Source organism: Erythrolamprus reginae, chromosome 2 (genome assembly GCF_031021105.1).
Source record: "Erythrolamprus reginae isolate rEryReg1 chromosome 2, rEryReg1.hap1, whole genome shotgun sequence".
NCBI lineage: Eukaryota > Metazoa > Chordata > Lepidosauria > Squamata > Dipsadidae > Erythrolamprus > Erythrolamprus reginae.
This window is the reverse complement of record NC_091951.1, coordinates 340,341,912-340,361,540: the sequence shown is the minus strand read 5'-3', so window position 1 is coordinate 340,361,540 and position 19,629 is coordinate 340,341,912. Positions and strand designations below refer to the sequence as shown.

General features: G+C 40.2%; 1 protein-coding gene across 1 annotated transcript in view; it reads left to right on the top strand.

The window, feature by feature from the left end:
- Positions 1-19,629, top strand: part of DCC (DCC netrin 1 receptor) — a 927,153-nt gene that overhangs the window by 714,779 nt on the left and 192,745 nt on the right. Inside the window, exons 16-18 of the mRNA XM_070736918.1 lie at positions 2,111-2,206; positions 13,585-13,763; positions 18,672-18,810. Of these exons, the coding sequence (XP_070593019.1) occupies positions 2,111-2,206; positions 13,585-13,763; positions 18,672-18,810 (414 nt within the window). The remainder of the gene's footprint in view (positions 1-2,110; positions 2,207-13,584; positions 13,764-18,671; positions 18,811-19,629) is intronic.

Sequence of the window (19,629 nt, the reverse complement as noted above, 5' to 3'; positions counted from 1 at the left end):
GAAGTGTTACAGTTCCCCCATGCCTGACGACAAAGGTGGGTTTTAAGGAGTTTACGGAAGGCAGGGAGAGTAGGGGCAGTTCTAATCTCTGGGGGGAGTTGGTTCCAGAGAGTCGGGGCCACCACAGAGAAGGCTCTTCTCCTGGGGCCTGCCAACCGACATTGTTTAGTTGACGGGACCCGGAGAAGGCCCACTCTGTGGGACCTAATCGGTCGCTGGGATTCGTGCGGCAGAAGGCGGTCTCGGAGATATCCTGGTCCAGTGCCATGAAGGGCTTTAAAGGTCATAACCAACATATATGCTACAGGTCCAGCTACATTCATGCATACCAATAGCAGTGGCCGCCGGTGGTTTGGAAAACCAGTAGCAACAGCAGTACGAGGCTCCGCCCACTGACCTGGATGTCGCCATTTTCTTTTTTAACCCTCTGTGCATGCTCAAAGCCTTCTGCACATGCCCAGAGTGTGAAAAACCACGTGTAACAGTGGTGCTCTCTCTCCGCTCCTGCGCACAAAGCACACACTTCCAAACCACTAGGGAAGATTTCACAGCATAATATCAGTAATCATAATCTGTGGATAGTGAAAAATGTACAAGGGTCACCCAGAAAGTAATGCACCACATTTTTTTCTTCAACAATTATTGGTTGAACACAATGAAACTTACACGCAAGAAAGAATGATGTTTCTTCTACATTCCCTATTTTTCCACATAATCTCCTTTCCATTCTATGGCCTTTCTCCAGCGAGACACAAGGGCATCAATGCCCTGTCGGTACCACTCCTTGTTCTGATCATGAAGACTTGGAGCTCTGCTGAACCATCTTCCAATGGCCTGCCCGCTGTGCCCAGCGACTGACTGTACTTCTGTCGACTGCAGATTCTCCATAAACTGTACCCAAACATTTGTGAATGTTCCCAACAGTTTCTTTCTCCACAGTGAGAAATTCAATGACGACACGCTGCTTGTAACATACATCACTTACAGACGCCATTTCAAAAAACTGCTGCAGCTATGCTATCTGTCTGAAGAAATGCAAAATGTACACATGCACTCCTGACAATTCAAAGAATGTACAGTGATACCTCATCTTACAAACAACTCATCATACAAACTTTTCAAGATACAAGCCCGGGGTTTAAGATTTTTTTGCCTCTTCTTACAAACTATTTTCACCTTACAAACCCACTGTCGCCGCTGGGATGCCCCGCCTCTGGACTTCCGTTGCCAGCAAAGTGCCTGTTTTTGCGATGCTGGGATTCCCCTGCTGGGATTCCCCTGCAGCATCGCAAAAACACAGAAGTCTGGAGGTGGGGTTTCCCATGGAGGGGAGCCTCGGGGGAATCCCAGCAGCACAAAAACGGGCACTTCGACTGGCAAAAGGGGTGAATTTTGGGCTTGCACACATTAATCACTTTTCCATTGATTCCTATGGGAAACATTGTTTCATCTTACAAACGTTTCACCTTAAGAACCTCATCCCGGAACCAACTAAGTTTGTAAGACAAGGTATCACTGTATATCTAAAGTTTTGCATATGTACCGTTACTGTAGGCTGAGAAAAAGAATGTGGTGCATTACTTTCTGGGCGACCCTCGTACACATGTTTCCAGTGGTGGTATTCTATCAGTTTGCACTGGTTCAGGCCCACCCACCCCTCCAGATGTCATCACAGATGCTCTGAGCATGCACAGAATGTTCTGTACATGCACAGAAATGCTGCATATGAGTGACGCATGTGCGTGCATGCGCACATCCCCATGTCCAAACTGATAGCAAAGTAAGTGAATACCACTACTGCTAGTTTCTAACCTCTTAAATATTTTCATTCTTGGGAAGCGTCAAAGTTTCTCCATCCAGATTCCCAAACCTGAGCCTCTTCTTAATTCACAGACCAAACCATAAGGTGGCTTAATCAAAGGCTCCTCGAAAAAGCCAAGACCCAGCTTGATCAATATAATAGGTAAATACATTTGCATCGCTCATTTGAACGAATCAAGGAAAATCGGGTTGAGTGTGCATATTTGATTTGGCAAGCAGGTTTAGGATTGTTGCCCAAATTTGCTTCACCTTGTTAACACTGATGGTATTATATTTGCTTCATTTACAGAACCAAGTTCCCATTATGTCATATCTCTGAAAGCATTTAACAATGCTGGGGAAGGAGTACCTCTTTACGAGAGCGCCACTACCAGATCGCTAACAGGTGAGTCAGAAGGGATGCTGCCTTTATCCTACTTTGTTTATCCACCCTCTCTCTTACAGCAACACGTATGGTTGGATAAATGAACTCAATCTGTATAGTCAGGAGGACAGAAGGGAAAGTGGGAACATGATCAAAACATTTAAATACATTAAAGGGTTAAATAAGGTTCAGGAGGGAAGTGTTTTTAATACAAAAGTGAACACAAGAACAAGAGGTCACAATCTGAGGTTAGTTGGGGGAAAGATCAGAAGCAACGTATTTGACTGAAAGAGTAGTAGATGCTTGGAAGTAACTTCCATTAGACGTGGTTGGTAAATCCACAGTAACTGAATTTAAATGCTGCCTGGGATAAACATATAACCATCCTAAGACAAAATACAGGAAATAGTATAAGGGAAGACTAGATGGACCATGAGGTCTTTTTCTGCCGTCAGACTTCTATGTTTCTATGTTTCTAAAGTAAGTCTATTTCTTTTAATAGCGATTATTTCCCCCTATGTGCTGGGATGGGTGTGTGGTACAAGGCTGGAAATTCATTCACAGAGACATGACAGTTGACTCAAAAACTGCAAGTGAAGGAGGGAGTTGATCTCTTCGGAGAGGGGTGGCTTACAAATCTAATAAATTGAATTGAATTGAATCTCATTAAAACAATGATGGCAGAACTTTGAGACTTTGGAACAGTGGTGGTGAACCTATGGCACGGGTGGCACACAGAGCCATATCTGCTGGACATGAGCTGTTGCCCTAGCTCAGCTGCAACGTACATGTGTTTGCCAGCCAGCTGATTTTTGGCTCACACAGAGGCTCTGGGAGGGCATTTTTGACTTCCAGAGAGCCTCTTGGAGGTGGGGGAGGGTGATTTAACCCTCCTCTGGCTCCAGGGAAGCCTTTGCAGCCCAGGGAGAGTAAAACACGAGCCTACCCTGTTTAGCTGGGCTCTATGGTATGAGCCTCCCGAAAATTCAAGGGTAAAATATTCAGACACACACACACTTGAAAATTCAAAAACAATATTTTTATCACAAAATTCAAAAGAAACAAAGCACCCTTTTTTGTATTGCACAGAGCACTCTTCCCAAAACAACCTTGTAGGCTGTAAAAACCCCTTAAGCACTCCTTAAGTACTTAGCTAGCAGCTGTGAAGAAACGTCACAGCCCTCCTTCTTCCACGAGTTGAAACACACACGCTTTGCTCTGCCTTGGTTTCAATGCCTTGAAAAATCAACAGAGTCCTGAAACAGCAAGTCACATCTTAAACCAGTACGATCAGATAATCTCCACACTGCGAAGCCGGCATGCTGCCAATTTAACAGCAGCCCTATTTACTTGAACCCCACCCAACCACAGGTGGACTCAATTATCTCCTATAATACCTTTTAAGCTGTTCACTCCTATGCATAGCTCTACGCATGCGTGGGTCTATCATTATTTCCTCATCCGAATCTAAGGAAGATAAGGGTGATTGACTTCTTCCTGGGCTGTCTTCCAAGCCTCCCTCCTCCATCTCACCGTCACTTCCTTCTGCAGAGGACAATTCACCGTCTGACTCTATCAGCAGCAAAACAGGCCTATGACATGTTGACGTTTCCCCCGCATCCACCTCCTCAGTCCTTGGGGCAGGAGCTGGGCCAGAGCTAAGCACAGCACACCCTACCCTCCAGAAGTTGGGAAACAGGCCATTTCTGGTCCTCCAGAAGGCCTCTGGTGCCTTGGAAAACAGCCTGCCCCATCCTCTCTATGGCAGCCTCTCAAACATTAGAACACTAGAACATATTGGAAATAGCAGTCATGTGTCCTGGTGACACTTAAACCATTGCCAAACACTGAACTTTTGATCATGTGTCCATGGGAATGCTGCAATAAGGCCATAAATCACTTTCTTCAGTAACATTGTAACTTTGAATGCTTGATAAATGAATGGCTATGAATTGAGGGTTACCTGTATTTAGTCTGTACTTTCCAGGGAACTATCATGGGAAGTCAGTCATCTCACTTCTGTCCTACTGTATCTCTTTCTCGAGGTAGAATGAAAATCCTGTCATCTTTCCCTGAATCAAATTTTTCCATAGGTTGCCAATAGGATACTCCTGAAGAAGCCAGATTAGCAATTGGGCCATAAATTCCCAAAAGAATCCATGTACCACTCATTTCACCCTGGCTTCTTCTACATATACTCATCTGTTCTTCTGTAGAAAGAACTGATTACATTAAATCAAGTTTCTTCCACATCATTAAAAAAAATTCTGGATCTATTATGTCTTTAAAAATGTACAAACTTTCCATTTATGGTACGCCAGAATAACAGAATAATAACATTGGAAAAGACCTTGGAGGTCTTCTAGTTTAATCCCTGCTCAAGCAGGAAACCCTATTTACATTGGTTTGTTTGTTTGTTTGTTTGTTTTAGTTGGAAGGGGCCTGTAGGTCATCTAGTCCAACCCCCTGCTTGAACAGGAGACCCTATACCACCCCAGACAAATGTCAGTTCAATCACCCCTTGAAAGTTCCAAGTGTTGGAGCGTTCACAACCTCCACAGGCAACCTGTTCCACTAGTTGATCGCTCTCATTGTCAGAAAGTTCCTCCTTATTTCCAGGTTGAATTTCTATTTGGTCTGCTTCCATCTGTTGTTCCTGGTCTGGCTTTCTGGTGCTTTGGAAAATAGTGTGACCCCCCCTCCTCTCTGTGGCAGCCCCTCAAGTTTTGGAACACTGCTATCATGTCTCCCCTGGTCCTTCTCTTCGCTAAACTGGCCATGCCCAATTCCTGCAACTTCTCTTTGTATGTTTTAGTATTGAGTAACCCTTATCATCCTGGTTGCTCTCTTCTGCACTTTCTCTAGAGTTTCAATGTCTTTTTTTGTAGTATGGTGAACAAAACTGAATGCAGTATTCCTGGTGTGGTCTAACTAGGGCTTTATAGAGTGGTAATAGCTAGTGATGGGCGAACTGAACCTGCACAATTCGGGTCTGTACCGAATTTTGTGGTGTTCGGTATGCCGAACACGAACCTGAAATTTTTCCAAACTTCGGGCAAAGTTCCGGGTCGTGTTCGGCGTTCAGAGCTTTGACGTCACTGGCAGGTTGCTAAGGATGCCAAGATGATCACTTCCTGGATTCCATAAAATCTAGGAAGTGATCACCTTGGCGTCCTTAGTAACCTGCCGGTGACTTCAAAGCTCTGCCCCGGGAATCACTTCATGGGAGGGATTCCCCGTTCGAGTTCGAGTTGGGGTTTGGTTCGGGTTCGGCCAAATTTTGCGTAAAATTCAGCCAAACTTGCCGAACCCGAACACCGTTGGGTTCGCCCATCACTAGTAATAGCACCTCCCTAGTCCTAGAATGTGTTCCTCTGTTAATGCAATTTAGGCTTTATTGATCCTGTACCGTTTCAGACAAATGATTGTCCAATCTCTTCTTAAAAACCTCCAGTGTTGGAGCTTCTGGAAGCAAGTTGTTCCACTGATTAATTGTTCTCACTTTCAGGAAATTTCTTCTTCATTCCAAGTTGGTTCTCTCCTTGATTACTTTTCATCCATCGCTTCTTGTTCTGACTCCAGGTGTTTTGAAGAATAGGTTGACCCCTCTCTTCTTTGTGGCAGCCAATATACTTAGTATTTTGCGGCATGTCAATGTACTATCACCCCACACTTATTAGAAGAATAATGGGAGGAATCAATAACGCTTTCCCACTGTACAAATTCTCCTAATGAAAACATGGGGATTAATTAATAGCAATATCATATTGCAAGTTACCAGAATGGTATGGGAGTTCCCTGCCTCATAGCTCACTACTCTCAGCTCTGCAAAGAAGAATAATGACGGTTGAACCATTTACACAACACTTTCCCACACCAGAATGTGAAATTACTGCTTCTCAGCATGAAAGCACTGTGTCACTCACGCATTCAGCCAATGAGCTCCCTCATTAGAGAGGCTACGGCAATTACACAGAGTCCATCCATATGGAAGCAGCTCTGTTAATACGTGAATTAATTATCCTTCTGTTTGGAAATGAAAATCCTGACCTATCCACCCTGAATATGCAGCAGAGTCCATAACAGCCCCTTTTTTGATAAATTTGACTACCTGCTAAAATGAGTCAATTGTGCCTTTGTCAAGATTCAGCTGGAAAGACTACTGATGGAGCAAAATTTAATGATTATGCTGCAAAGAAACATATTTTATTTCCAGTGGTGGCGTTAACTCCACACAGGCCTTATGATAATGATCTTTGCTCCAGCCATTTTTACATTTCAAATTACCAAATTTAGGCATAATTTGAGGAACTGCAATGCCAATATATCCCAAAAGGGAGGGGGGCAAAGTAAGGGGCTTCTTAACATTTATTATTTTGCTAAACTGAAGTTAATTAGCTCTAGACAGCCAAAGCATAGATCCATGGTCATGCAAGATACTAGTTTCCAGCACCATTCACATCTTCTCTCCTGAGTCACCTTTAATTCAAGCTCAATGCTTGCATGTTCCCAGTGGTCCAAGTTTTGTAAAGTTAGAATAGGAACATTAAGATGCAATGATGAATAATGGATAGTAGAAATCAGGAAGGAGCAATAACTCAAGGACAGAGAATATAGAGATGGACCTCAACTTACAACCGTTCATTTACCATTTTGTGTCCCATGCCATATCTATCTAACAGATTAACAGATTTGGAAGGGACCTTGTTGGTCATCTAGTCCAACTCATCCAAGCAGGAGACCCTACAACATTTCTAACAGATGGTAGTTGAGTCTCTTCTTGAAGGCCTCCAGTGATGAAGCTCCTACAACTTCTGAAGACATGCTGTTCCACTGATGGATTGTTCTCACTGTCAGAAAATTCCTCCTTATTCCTAGGTTGAATCTCTCCTTGATCAGTTGCCAGCCATTATTCCTTGACTGGCCTTCAGGTGCTTTGGAAGATAGGTTGTCCCCCTCCTCTCTGTGGCAGCCCCTCAAATATTGGAACATGCTATCATGTGTCCCTTGGTTCTTTTCTAGACTAGCCCAGTTCCTGTAACCGCTCTTGATATGTTTTAGCTTCCAGCTTCCTAATCGTTTTTGGGAGTGGTTACAAATGGGAGTGCGTCCAGCCCATAGTATGGTCAACCCTGTCTTTAAAACATTGGAAGCCTTATGAAAGCACCAAGATCAAAAGTACCAAGGTACTTCCAGGTTGAAACAATTAGCCAGTGACATCAGTTGTTGCCCAGGAAACAGCTGGTTGGGGGTTCCTTTCATGTCCCCATTAATGTGCCCATTGAAGTGATAGCCCATCTATCTACTTGAGATTGCTCACTTTTGAACTGCTAGACAGGCAGGAGCTAGAGCAAATGATGGGAGTTCACCCCACCATGCAGCAGCACTTGGGTTTCAAACCCAACATCCTAATCATGTGAACCACCATGTTCCTTCTATCTGAAGTTATAAAACACCGAAAAACGTGACTTGGAACTGGTCTTTGCACTTACAACTGTCCCCCAACACCATTTGGGGTCTTTGCAACAAGCATTTATTGACTACAGTTGCAGCATCCTGGGTTCTTGTGATCACCATTTGCAACCTTTCCAGGCAATGTCTGACAAGCAAAGTTAATGGGGGAAGCTGGATTTGCTTAACAACCACATGGTTCACTTAACAGCTGTAGTGATACCAACTTTTGACAAAGAAGGTTGTAAAGCCAGATATCGTCATCTTCAGGCTGGTGTTTCTGTCCTTGTTCTAGGGCAAACACAGCGAGACCTGAGCTGCCTTCCTTCTATAAATACTGGTGGCTGGGTGTGGTTTGATGGCTCAGCAATTGCCTGCTGTGTAGAAACTTCCTGGTGAGTCAGTGGGGTAACACCTTGGGTCGTTGATGTAACTGAGGTATGCTGATTAGTTAATGGTTGTTGATTAGGCATACCTCAGCTACATCAACGACCCCAGGTGCTACCCCACTGACTCACCAGGAAGTTTCTATACAGCAGGCAATTGCTAAGCCATCAAACCACAAGGACAGAAACACCAGCCTGAAGATGATGAGTGGGACCTCATCGAAACGTCACCAGAAATTTCCAAATCCTACACGGGAGCCCCGTGTAATATTTTGCATGTCTATCCGATGTTTCGGTGAAATCACATTCACCATCATCAGGCTGAAGTTGTAAGCTTCGTGCTGCTGTAAATATAGTTTATTAAATATAGCTGGAAAACCAGGGAGTTTATCAAATACTGTGTAAAATCTTCCCAGCCACATATATTGGACAAACTAACAGGAGAGTAAATGCATGTGTTGCAGAACATAAGAATGCATTAAAGAAAAGAGAAAAAACCTCCTCCCTTTTCCAACACTTCGAAACTACAGGACATGAAATTCATTTTGACAGTACCAAATGAATTTCCAAAACAGAACACTACAGCAAAAGAATAATCATGGAAGTCATCGAGATAGAAAAACATCCCCAAAATATGAACAAGCGGGATGATACCTCCCGCCTACCAGACATCTGGAAACCAGCCCTCAAACGTATCCCAGCCATAGAAACTGAAACCAGACTCAGAACACACATTGCAAAACAATGAAGTAGCCTGCAAGCTCCAACTCCTCAGGATATCACGCCTAATCTACAACCATTAACTAATCAGCATACATCACTTACATCAACGACTCCACTAACTCACCAGGAAGTTTCTACACAGCAGGCAATTGCTGAGCCATCAAACCACACCCAGCCACCAGTATTTATAGAAGGAAGGCAGCTCAGGTCTCACAGTGTTCTCCTTAGAGCAAGGACAGAAACACCAGCCTGAAGATTACAAGTGGGACCGCGTCGAAACGTCACCAGAAATTTCCAAATCCTACACGGGAAGAAACCCGAATATACCAAGACCGTCATACCTGTACCCGTGAAAATCTACGAAAACAAATATATATATATATATATATATATATATATATATATATATATATATATATATATATATATTTGTTTTCGTAGATTTTCACGGGTATATGTATGTAGATTGTTCTGAGTTCGGGTTTTGCCCCGTGTAATATTTTGAGTGTCTATGCGACGTTTCGGTGAAATCACATTCACTATCATCAGGCTGAAGTTTCAAGCTTCATGCTGCTGTAAATATGGAAAGGACAGAAACACCAACCTGAAGATGACAAATGGGACCTTGTCGAAACGTCGCCAGAAATTTCCAAATCCTACACAGGAAGAAACCCGAATATACTAAGACCATCATACCCGTACCTGTGAAAATCTACGAAAACACACACACACACACACATATATACACATAGTAAAATACATGATGAAGGTTATAGAGGAGATTCTCATAGTATCTGGAAACCACTTCTGGACTTTGTGCTTGAGATAGAAAAAAAATCCCAAACTTTGATTTTGAGCTTTACCAATTAGATAGAAAGGGTGTTGTGGAAATGACTAGTTTAAACTACTATGTAAAACTAAAAAGTTGTGGTTTGATACTATTGCCCTATTGTACTCCACCAAAGGGACTTGCAAGTCAATGCCTTTTCTTTCTTTTTTTCTATACTTTTCCCTTCCCCTTCCCTATTTCTCCTTTTTTTTTGTTTTTGCAGTATTTTTAAAAAATGTTATATCATAAACTAATCAAACTGTTATGAAAAGATAAATAAATATGAACCAATTGTGAAGCAAAAACAGTATAGAATAGAATTATTTATTGGCCAAGTGTGATTGGACACACAAGAAATTGTCTTTGGTGCATATTTATTATTTATTTATTTATTTATTTATTTATTTATTTATTTATTTATTTATTTATTATTTAGATTTGTATGCCGCCCCTCTCCGCAGACTCGGGGCGGCATATGCTCTCAATGAACATAAAAGAAAATATACATTTGTCAAGAATCATGAGGTACAAAACATGAGGTACAAAGAAAGAAATTGAAGTCCCAATTATTGTCATAAGTCGAAGGATCCCTGTATGTGTTTCCTCCAGAAAGCCCCAGTCTCACAGCCTTCCATCAATACCCATGGCTGAAAATGATAGTTCAAAGGGATACTGCTGAGCTAGAAAGATTAGTAGCCCAACTCACCAAAAGTGTTTTTATATTGTCACTTGGGGCATCACTGCTTTAAATCATTTTCCATACATACAGGTTATTGTAAGATGGAAAAATTTCACAGGAAGACAAATGTGACATCCTTGCAGTATATTAATGATAGGTTATAACTCTTGGATCTGCAATGTCAAGATGAGACTATGTAAAAAAGAGAAAGTAGGAAGGAAGAGTTTCATAAATAGTTTAGTAAAATGGTTCAGTGCCGTGATGGTGTTCTGCTGGTTCTAACTGGTTTGGGTGAACTGGTAGCACTGACTATGGGTGAACCCACCCACCTGCCCAGATGTAAGCATGTCACATTTCTGATACTGCACATGCACAGTGTACCTGGGATACTCAATATAGAAACATAGAAACATAGAAGACTGACGGCAGAAAAAGACCTCATGATCCATCTAGTCTGCCCTTATACTATTTCCTGTATTTTATCTTAGGATGGATATATGTTTATCCCAGGCATGTTTAAATTCAGTTACTGTGGATTTACCAACCACGTCTGCTGGAAGTTTGTTCCAAGCACCTACTACTCTTTCAGTAAAATTATATTTTCTCACGTTGCTTCTGATCTTCCAACTAACTCCAGATTGTGCCCCCTTGTTCTTGTGTATTAAAAACACTTCCCTCCTGCACCTTATTTAACCCTTTAACATATTTAAATGTTTCCATCATGTCCCCCCTTTCCCTTCTGTCCTCCAGACTATACAGATTGAGTTCATTCAGTCTTTCCTGATACGTTTTATGCTTAAGACCTCCCACCATTCTTGTAGCCCGCCTTTGGACCCGTTCAATTTTGTCAATATCTTTTTGTAGGTGAGGTCTCCAGAACTGAACACAGTATTCCAAATGTGGTCTCACCAGCACTCTATATAGCGGGATCATAATCTCCCTCTTCCTGCTTGTTATACCTCTAGCTATGCAGCCAAGCATCCTACTTGCTTTCGCTACTGCCTGACTGCACTGTTCACCCATTTTGAGACTGTCAGAAATCACTACCCCTAAATCCTTCTCTTCTGAAGTTTTTGCTAACACAGAACTGCTAATACAATACAATACAATATAATTTGTCTCTTGTAAAAAAAAAATACCATATTTTCAGAGTATAATACACATCTTTTTCCTCCCTAAAAGAGGTTGATAATTTGGGTGCATCTTATACTTTGAATGTACCTTCCCCCCACCCCCCAGCCCTAACTGGCTTCTAACAACATTGAAGTTGGGGGAGTTGTAAAGAGCAGGGGGGGGGAGAGTCAGGGGTGCTTCCGCCTACCATGTACCCAAAATGAGAATTCAAGGAAGGGAAGGATTTTAAATCATTCTTAAAAATTGCACTGTTCCTATCTGTCTGAATTCAGAATAGGTGCAGAATAATATTATTCAGAATGATTTCAAGTCATTAGATAAGGCTTGAATAATATGCATTGTTACATACATAAACAGAAAAGGCCTCCAATTTAAACAAATCAAAAGTATTGTACTTCTGATGAAGACCCACTTAAGTGGAAGGAACATATATCTTTCTTTCTCTCCCCACTCTCTGTGTAACCTCTATTGATTGAAACATTTCAAACACTGACTTTATAAGGCCAACTGAATTTGTCAAGCCACAAAGGCAAAAAAACAAAAATTGACTGATACATAGAAATAGTTGGGTTTTTTATCCCTCAAGCACTTGGTCTACAAGATTTTGAACAAAGCAACTGAGGATCATCAACCATAAATCATTTTAGCAGCATCAAATCAAGGAAAATGGACCTTCATTTCAATCAGAGCCGCAACAAAGTACTCATTCTATCATTTGCATGATCATAAAGGACCAGACATATTCAATTGACCCGAAGAATACACAGGGACCAGTGATGAAAGCAGCATCACAACTGTTGCAATGAAAGCCCCCTCTCTCTTTTTTTGTATGTCCCTACAACATTGTGATGCGCATATGAAAGGGATGGAGCCTTCATCCTTTGCCCTTAATTCATCCCATAAATGCCCTTGACCAAACTTTTTCATTTTAATTTCCTTTCATTTCCCAAATATTCAAATCACTTTGGTACTGTCTTAATATCCCCTATTGTTTAGTATGACTATGCCATCTTTAAAACTTTGGTTTGCCCACATATCTCTTCTTCCTTCCTTCCTTCCTTCCTTCCTTCCTTCCTTCCTTCCTTCCTTCCTTCCTTCCTTCCACAATTGTATTTACTTATATCATTTGGTATGCTATAAAAATCTATTTTTATTATTATGTCAGTACAACACAGCAAACGAGATCACTATGCTGGATTTCGTATTTCATCACCAGTCGGGCCCTTCCCAAGCACCTAGGACTGCGTGATGTAGCGGCGAATTATGTTTGCCGATCCCAGTAAAGCGGCCTTTTGCAATTGACAGATGGAGATTTTGTCAATTCCGATGGTTTTCAAATGTCCACTGAGATCCTTTGGTACTGCGCCCACCGTGCCAAGTACCACTGGGACCACTTTCATTGGCTTATGCCAGAGTCGTTGCAGCTCGATTTTTAGATCTTCGTATTTCACTAATTTTTCTAGCTGCTTCTCCTCAATTCTGCTGTCTCCTGGGATTGTATTATTATTATTATTATTATTATTATTATTATTATTATTATTATTATTAAAATTTGTATGCCTCCCCTCTCTGCAGACTATCTATATGAATAAATTACATTTACATCTATAATACAACTAGCTGGAATCTAGCTTGCACCCACAAACAATCAGTTGAATTGTCACATCCAATTTCTGATAATGGAGTATATTGTGTTTACCAGGCTTTCAAGTCAATGCCATGCTTTCCATATGTCGCAGGGTTTTTGAAACTTGTGTATAATTTTCAGGTTTTATTGTAAATGTGTATACATGTGTTTGAAGGCAGGTAAATGTTGCAAATTCAATAGAACGGCAGGGAGGGAAGGAAATTGTGTATTCAGTATGAATGTAAGTGTGCTTTTTATCCCAGTGAATTTAATCACCGTAATGTGACAATTGTTTCTCCCTGATTGTTCAATTAATGGATCTTTTTCTCTATTCTTCTCATGTTCTCCTCCTATCATTCTTATTCTCATACATTTAACACATTGTGATGTGCATTTCACTGGCGGTTGTTTTTGTCAATTTATTTGATTATTCTACATCTTTGTGTTTTTTTTTTGTTTTTTTGTTTTTAAATTTGTGGTATGTTCATTTTTGGCGGCTTTGTGACCCAGATCCCATTGACCCGTTAGAAGTTGATTTTTATCCTTTGCTTGATGATTTCCCTACCTCAGTCCCAGATATCTCCACCCCCATGCTCCCACCAGTAGGTGTCCAGGCTGTGGCGTTAACCCATGATGCTGTGAGGGTCAGCTGGGCAGACAACTCCGTTCCCAAGAACCAGAAAACCACAGAAGTTCGGTTTTATACAGTGCGATGGAGAACTAGCTATTCTACAAACGCTAAATACAAGGTGGGACCTTCAAAGTCATTGTTTCCTCAACCTTTATCTGTATTTGTTTGGGATGAATAGTTCATCACATATTCCACAATTCCAGAAGCAGAGAATGTAATCTAGACTTTGGCAACTTTAAGACTTGTGTACTTCAACTCCCATAACTCTAATCTGGTCTAGACCATATGGCAGAGGCTAAGGATGAATGCACAGAGGTCAAGAATGACCAAAGGGTGGGTGGGGCAATATTTGGTGTATAAGACTCACCAAAATTTTCACCCTCTTTTAGGGGGTAAAAGTGTGTCTTATACTCCAAAAAATATGGTATGTATTCCTGATTACATCTTAAATTCTCCATGTTGCAATAGATGAATACAGTGATACCTTGTCTTACAAACTTAATTGGTTCTGGGATGAGGTTCTTAAGGGGAAAAGTTTGTAAGACGAAACAATGTTTCCCATAGGAATCAATGGAAAAGCAATTAATGCATGCAAGCCCAAAATTCACCCTTTTTGCCAGCCGAAGTGCCCGTTTTTGCGCTGCTGGGATTCCCCTGAGGCTCCCCTTCATGGGAAATCCCACCTCCGGACCTCTGTGTTTTTGCAATGCTGCGATTTCACTGAGGCTCCTCTTGCTGGGAAACCCCATCTCCGGACTTCCATTGCCAGCGAAGCGCCCATTTTTGCACTACTGTGATTCCCCTGCTGGAATTCCCCTGCAGCATCACAAAAACACGGAAGTCTGGAGGTGGGGTTTCCCATGGAGGGGAGCATCAGGGTAATCCCAGCAGCGCAAAAATGGGTGCTTCGCTGGCAACGGAAGTCCGGAGGCGGGGCATCCCAGTGGCAGCGGTGGGTTTGTAAGGTGAAAATAGTTTGTAAGAAGAAGCAAAAAAATCTTAAACCCTGGGTTTGTATCTCGAAAAGTTTGTATGACGAGGCGTTTGTAAGATGAGGTATCACTGTACTGATTTTATGATCTATGCTGATTTTAAAATAATGTTTGATATTAATTACTTGCTTTCTTAATTTACCCAGCTAACATCTAGTTTTGTTCACAAGAAAGCTTTAACTATCATATCCTCCCTGAGTATTGAACACCAAAGCAAATGAACAGCTATTTTGGCTGTTTTCAAACAAACAGTCTTGCTTTCCCTCTTTGTATAAGACAGAAATATGCCTTATAACATGTAATCAGTGGCCATGGCTTTAAATTATTATTTTTTTCCCATATTATTTAATTGAAGGCATTTAAATCTCTAAGCAAATAAGTGCTTCAAATTAAGAGGAGGCATTTTTATCTTTCAAAAACAATATGCTTATTCCTATCAGAAATCATATGGGACTGTAATATTACAGGAGCCATTAGAGCCATCAATAGTTTAGATAGGAAATCGATAAATATTTATATTAATATTTATATTATCCAGAGGTAAACAATACATGTATGGGATTTCTAGCAGAAATTAAGTAACATCATTGGTACTAGATTAGTTTCACCACTTAGTTTGGTTATAAAACATCTGCAAAAACCCCACCAAACTCAGAGAGCACCAAGGACAAAACAGTTCAACCCTGAGCCACAAATATTCTCTTCTATCAGTATTGAAACACTGTTAACAATCTGTAAATTCATTGATTGTTAGGATGGAAAAATCTGTCAAAATTAATTTTGCTCATTTTGCTCAGATTCTCTTCTCTATCCTATTTCCAAATTAGTGTGTAATTGTAAAATCATTTGAAAATGGGAAAACTGCAAGCACATCCTTATTTAATATAAATATTTTTCTCTGTACTTCCCATGATATACTGTATTTTTCAGAGTATAAGACACACCGGAGTATAAGACGCACCTTAGTTTTTGGGGAGGAAAATAGGGTAAGGAATCTACTTACCACATATTCATCTGGCTAGCGTCCTTAGTCTGGTCAGCTCCAGCACATTGTTTTATGCCCTGGTTAGGGCTTTACAAAAAAAAGAGTAACAATGAAAGCCAGTAAGAACTGGGAAAACCATTAGCACCTGGTTGTGGCTGGAAAGAAACATTTGGAGCAAGTTAGATGAATGAAAAAAATAAAACCCTGCAAAGACTTAGGGCTTGGTAAATATTCTTTGCAGAGAATAACAATGAAAGAGCTTGCAAGCTGTTAAGAGCTAGGAACATTGTTAGCACCTGGTTAGGGCTGGAAAGAAACTTATTGAGAGCAAGTTAGAGCAATGGAAAAAACCCCGCAAAGACTTACCGGTAAGTCTTGGAAAACATTCTTTTCAGAGGGTAACAAGGAAAGAGCTTGCAAGGTAAGACCTGAGAAGATCATTACCAGCTAGTTAGGGCTGAAAAAAGGCTACATTCAGACTATAAGAGGCACCCAAATTATCAGCCTCTTTTAGGGAGGAAAAAGGTGTGTCTTATACTCTGAAAAATACAGTACACATTTTTTCCTAGCTTAAACATTTCCCCTCAAAACTTCATTTATTCAGAGTGTTGTAAACTGAATTGCAAATTCAGAAAAAAATGTGGACAGAAATGTATGCTTACTTTATTTTATTGCTTTAGAATGAGACCAAAGAAATAAATGTGTAGAAAAAATATAGTATATAAATAATTCCAGCTTCTATAGAGTTTTAGGAAATATAACCTGGCTGTATTGCAAGCCAAAGCATTGAGGAGAACATTACGGCCTTATAATTCTATGATTGGAAAGAAAAAATAGAAACCAAAAATGCAGCTGTCCTTGAATACTATGTATATTTTGGGCAATTTTCCTTTTCAGCTAATGCCAAGAGTGAGAAATATGGCTGGCCACAGATGACTGATTTTATGCATTACTACAGCATTTTATATACTATCTGTCAGTGGTTCAGAAGAAAACAAATTTTAGTTCAAAACAAAATGAAAATCTAAAATCAGAAGGAAAAAAGGTCTTAACTAAAATAAATAAATATCCAGGACTCTCTATTTTAATTCCTTCAATAACATCAATAGAACAAGTCCAAAGATGGGCTACAAAAATGATGGAAGGTCTTAAGCATAAAACGTATCAGGAAAGACTTAATGAACTCAATCTGTACAGTCTGGAAGACAGAAGGGAAAGGGGGGACATGATCGAAACATTTAAATATATTAAAGGGTTAAATAAGGTCCAGGAGGGAAGTGTTTTTAATAGGAAAGTGAACACAAGAACAAGAGGCCACAATGTGAAGTTAGTTGGGGAAAAGATTAGAAGCAACATGAGAAAATATTATTTTACTGAAAGAGTAGTAGATGCTTGGAACAAATTTCCAGCAGACGTGGTTGGTAAATCCACAGGGACTGAATTGAAACATGCCTGGGATAAACATATATCCATCCTAAGATAAAATATAGAAAATAGTATAAGGGCAGACTAGATGGACCATGAGGTCTTTTTATGCTGTCAATCTTCTATGTTTCTATGTTTCTATTTTTATATATTTAAGTGCATAAATAGAGAGCCATGGTGGCATAGAGGTTAGAATGCAGAATTTCAAGCTAATTTCAAGAATAATGCCATTTTTGTCCACTTTGACTAACTTTAAAACACTCATACAAATGCCATGCTGATGTGTACAATTGTAATAGCACTTAGACTCATACACCGCTTCACTTTGTTTTACACTCTCTAAGTGGTTTACAGAGTCAGCCTATTGGGTCTTCATTTTACCCACCTCAGAAGATTGGAAGGCTGAATCAACTTTCAGCTGGTCAGAATTGAACTCCCAGCTGTGGGTTGAGTTAACTTGCAATGCTGCATTTTAACCAGTGTGATGTGTATAAGCATAACACACACACACAAATAGATAAACCTATTTGGCCAACATTTCTAGTAAAATTCCATCCTTTAAGTGAATGCCATGGACCCAAATCACATTTTACAGGATGTCAGAAAATTGCCTTTTCATTGTTGTTACTTTAAAGAACAGCAATGCATTTTTTTACACATTATTGCATTGCTAAAAGTTTTTTCCCCCTTTATCTAACCTCAAATTTGACACACTTTCAGCCCTTCTAGGAAGCAAAGTAGGGGGAAGGGTAGAACCCAGGGTGAAGTATAAGGGTTTTACTTCTATAGAGCGCTGCTCATTTATTTTAAAAGAGACTTTGATTTACTTTCATATCCTTCTCTTGCCTATCTTACCTTGATAGTCTCTATCCTGAAGACAATTCAGAATAAGGAGAGATGTCAGCCTGTGTTTTATAGTAACACGAAACAGAAGAATGGAAAATGGAAGCCAAAGAAGAGGGCTTTGTTCCTTATCATAGGAAGGAAGGAAGGAAGGAGGGAGGGAGGGAAGGAAGGAGGGAGGGAAGGAAGCAAGCAAGGAAGGAAGGAAGGAAGGAAGGAAGCAAGCAAGCAAGGAAGCAAGCAAGCAAGGAAGGAAGGAAGGAAGGAAGGAGGGAGGGAGGGAGGAAGGAAGGAGGGAAGGAAGGAAGGAGGGAAGGAAGGAGGGAGGGAGGAAGCAAAGAAGGAAGGAGGAAGGAAGGAAGAGAGGGAGGGAGGGAAGAAGGAAGGAATCCTTTGAGAACTTCCTTCTCCATTATAACTCACAATGACAATTTTGTGACATAGCAGTAAGCCATCTAAGGCTGGCAGACTCAGGGGGGGAATTATCACTAGGAATTCAACTGGCTCATTCATAACAAAGCCTTGATTGTTATCCCTGGAGATTGTAGAAGCAGTAGCTCAATCTTGAAGAGGTTGACCACCATGATTAATTCTGATGCCTAATATTTTCAGACACAAACCATTTTTGAGTTTGGATCAACTACAATAAGTTAAGAACGTCACAGGAATGGAAAGTTTTGAGGGAAATGAAAAATGTGGGAGAAATATTCTCTTTAGTCAATCCAGTATGATTGAGCTTGAAAGACACAGGTTATTTTTCTTTTCTTTTCTTTTTTTCTAGTCAGCAGATACAACAGCCTTGAGCCATACTGTGTCTGGTCTTAAGCCAAATACCATGCATGAATTCTCTGTCATGGTGACCAAAGGTCGGAGGTCAAGTACATGGAGCATGACAGCCCATGCTACGACATATGAAGCAGGTAGGTCTCTAGAAAAATTTTAATACGAGTTGTTTTGTTTTGTTTTCAGATTTGATGCTTAGCTTAATTACATTAAAAAACCAATTCCTTGTACTGCCCACACAGATTGCAATATTTCATAAATAGTGTTAAAAATACATTGTCTTAATTGAATCTTTTTTTAGAATGCTGTGGACAATTCATTTAACAGCTCCTAATTATTTTGAGGCTAAATTGATATACTCTGATGCATGGGATGCTTCCCACACTGGATAAGACAAATAAATAAAGGTCCTTTGGGGTTTTTTTTTTACTACTGCTAAGTGGTGGTTGATATCTACCACAATTTAAAGCGTGCAGAAATTATGGTGATAATAATTACAATTTTATTAATAATTCGTAATAGAGTTGAAGTCACTATAGTGTACTAATATTTAAAATGAGAATTAAGGGTCTGTTTTCAAACTCGTAAAGACTCGTTTTCTTCAGTGCTATATGTAGTATTAGTCTTCATTTATATATTATTGGATTGCACAATAATCATTTTAAAAGTACATCCCTAAAGTACTGTATTTTTTTTCTTTTGTAAGGTTCTCAAAGAAGTCTACAATTATCAGGCCACATTTAATGTAATCATGTATATGTTTCAAACCACTGTCATTTAATCTATTTCCAGATACCATATCTGTTCTGCCCATGTGTCTCAACTGCCTGTAATTACAGGGTAATTAGTCCAGGAAGACACACACCACACGATAAAAGGAAAACCCAAAAGTTTTTATAAACAGAAAAACAGAAACAGCTCCCTTTTTAAATGTCAAAGGGATTTTCTGGTACACA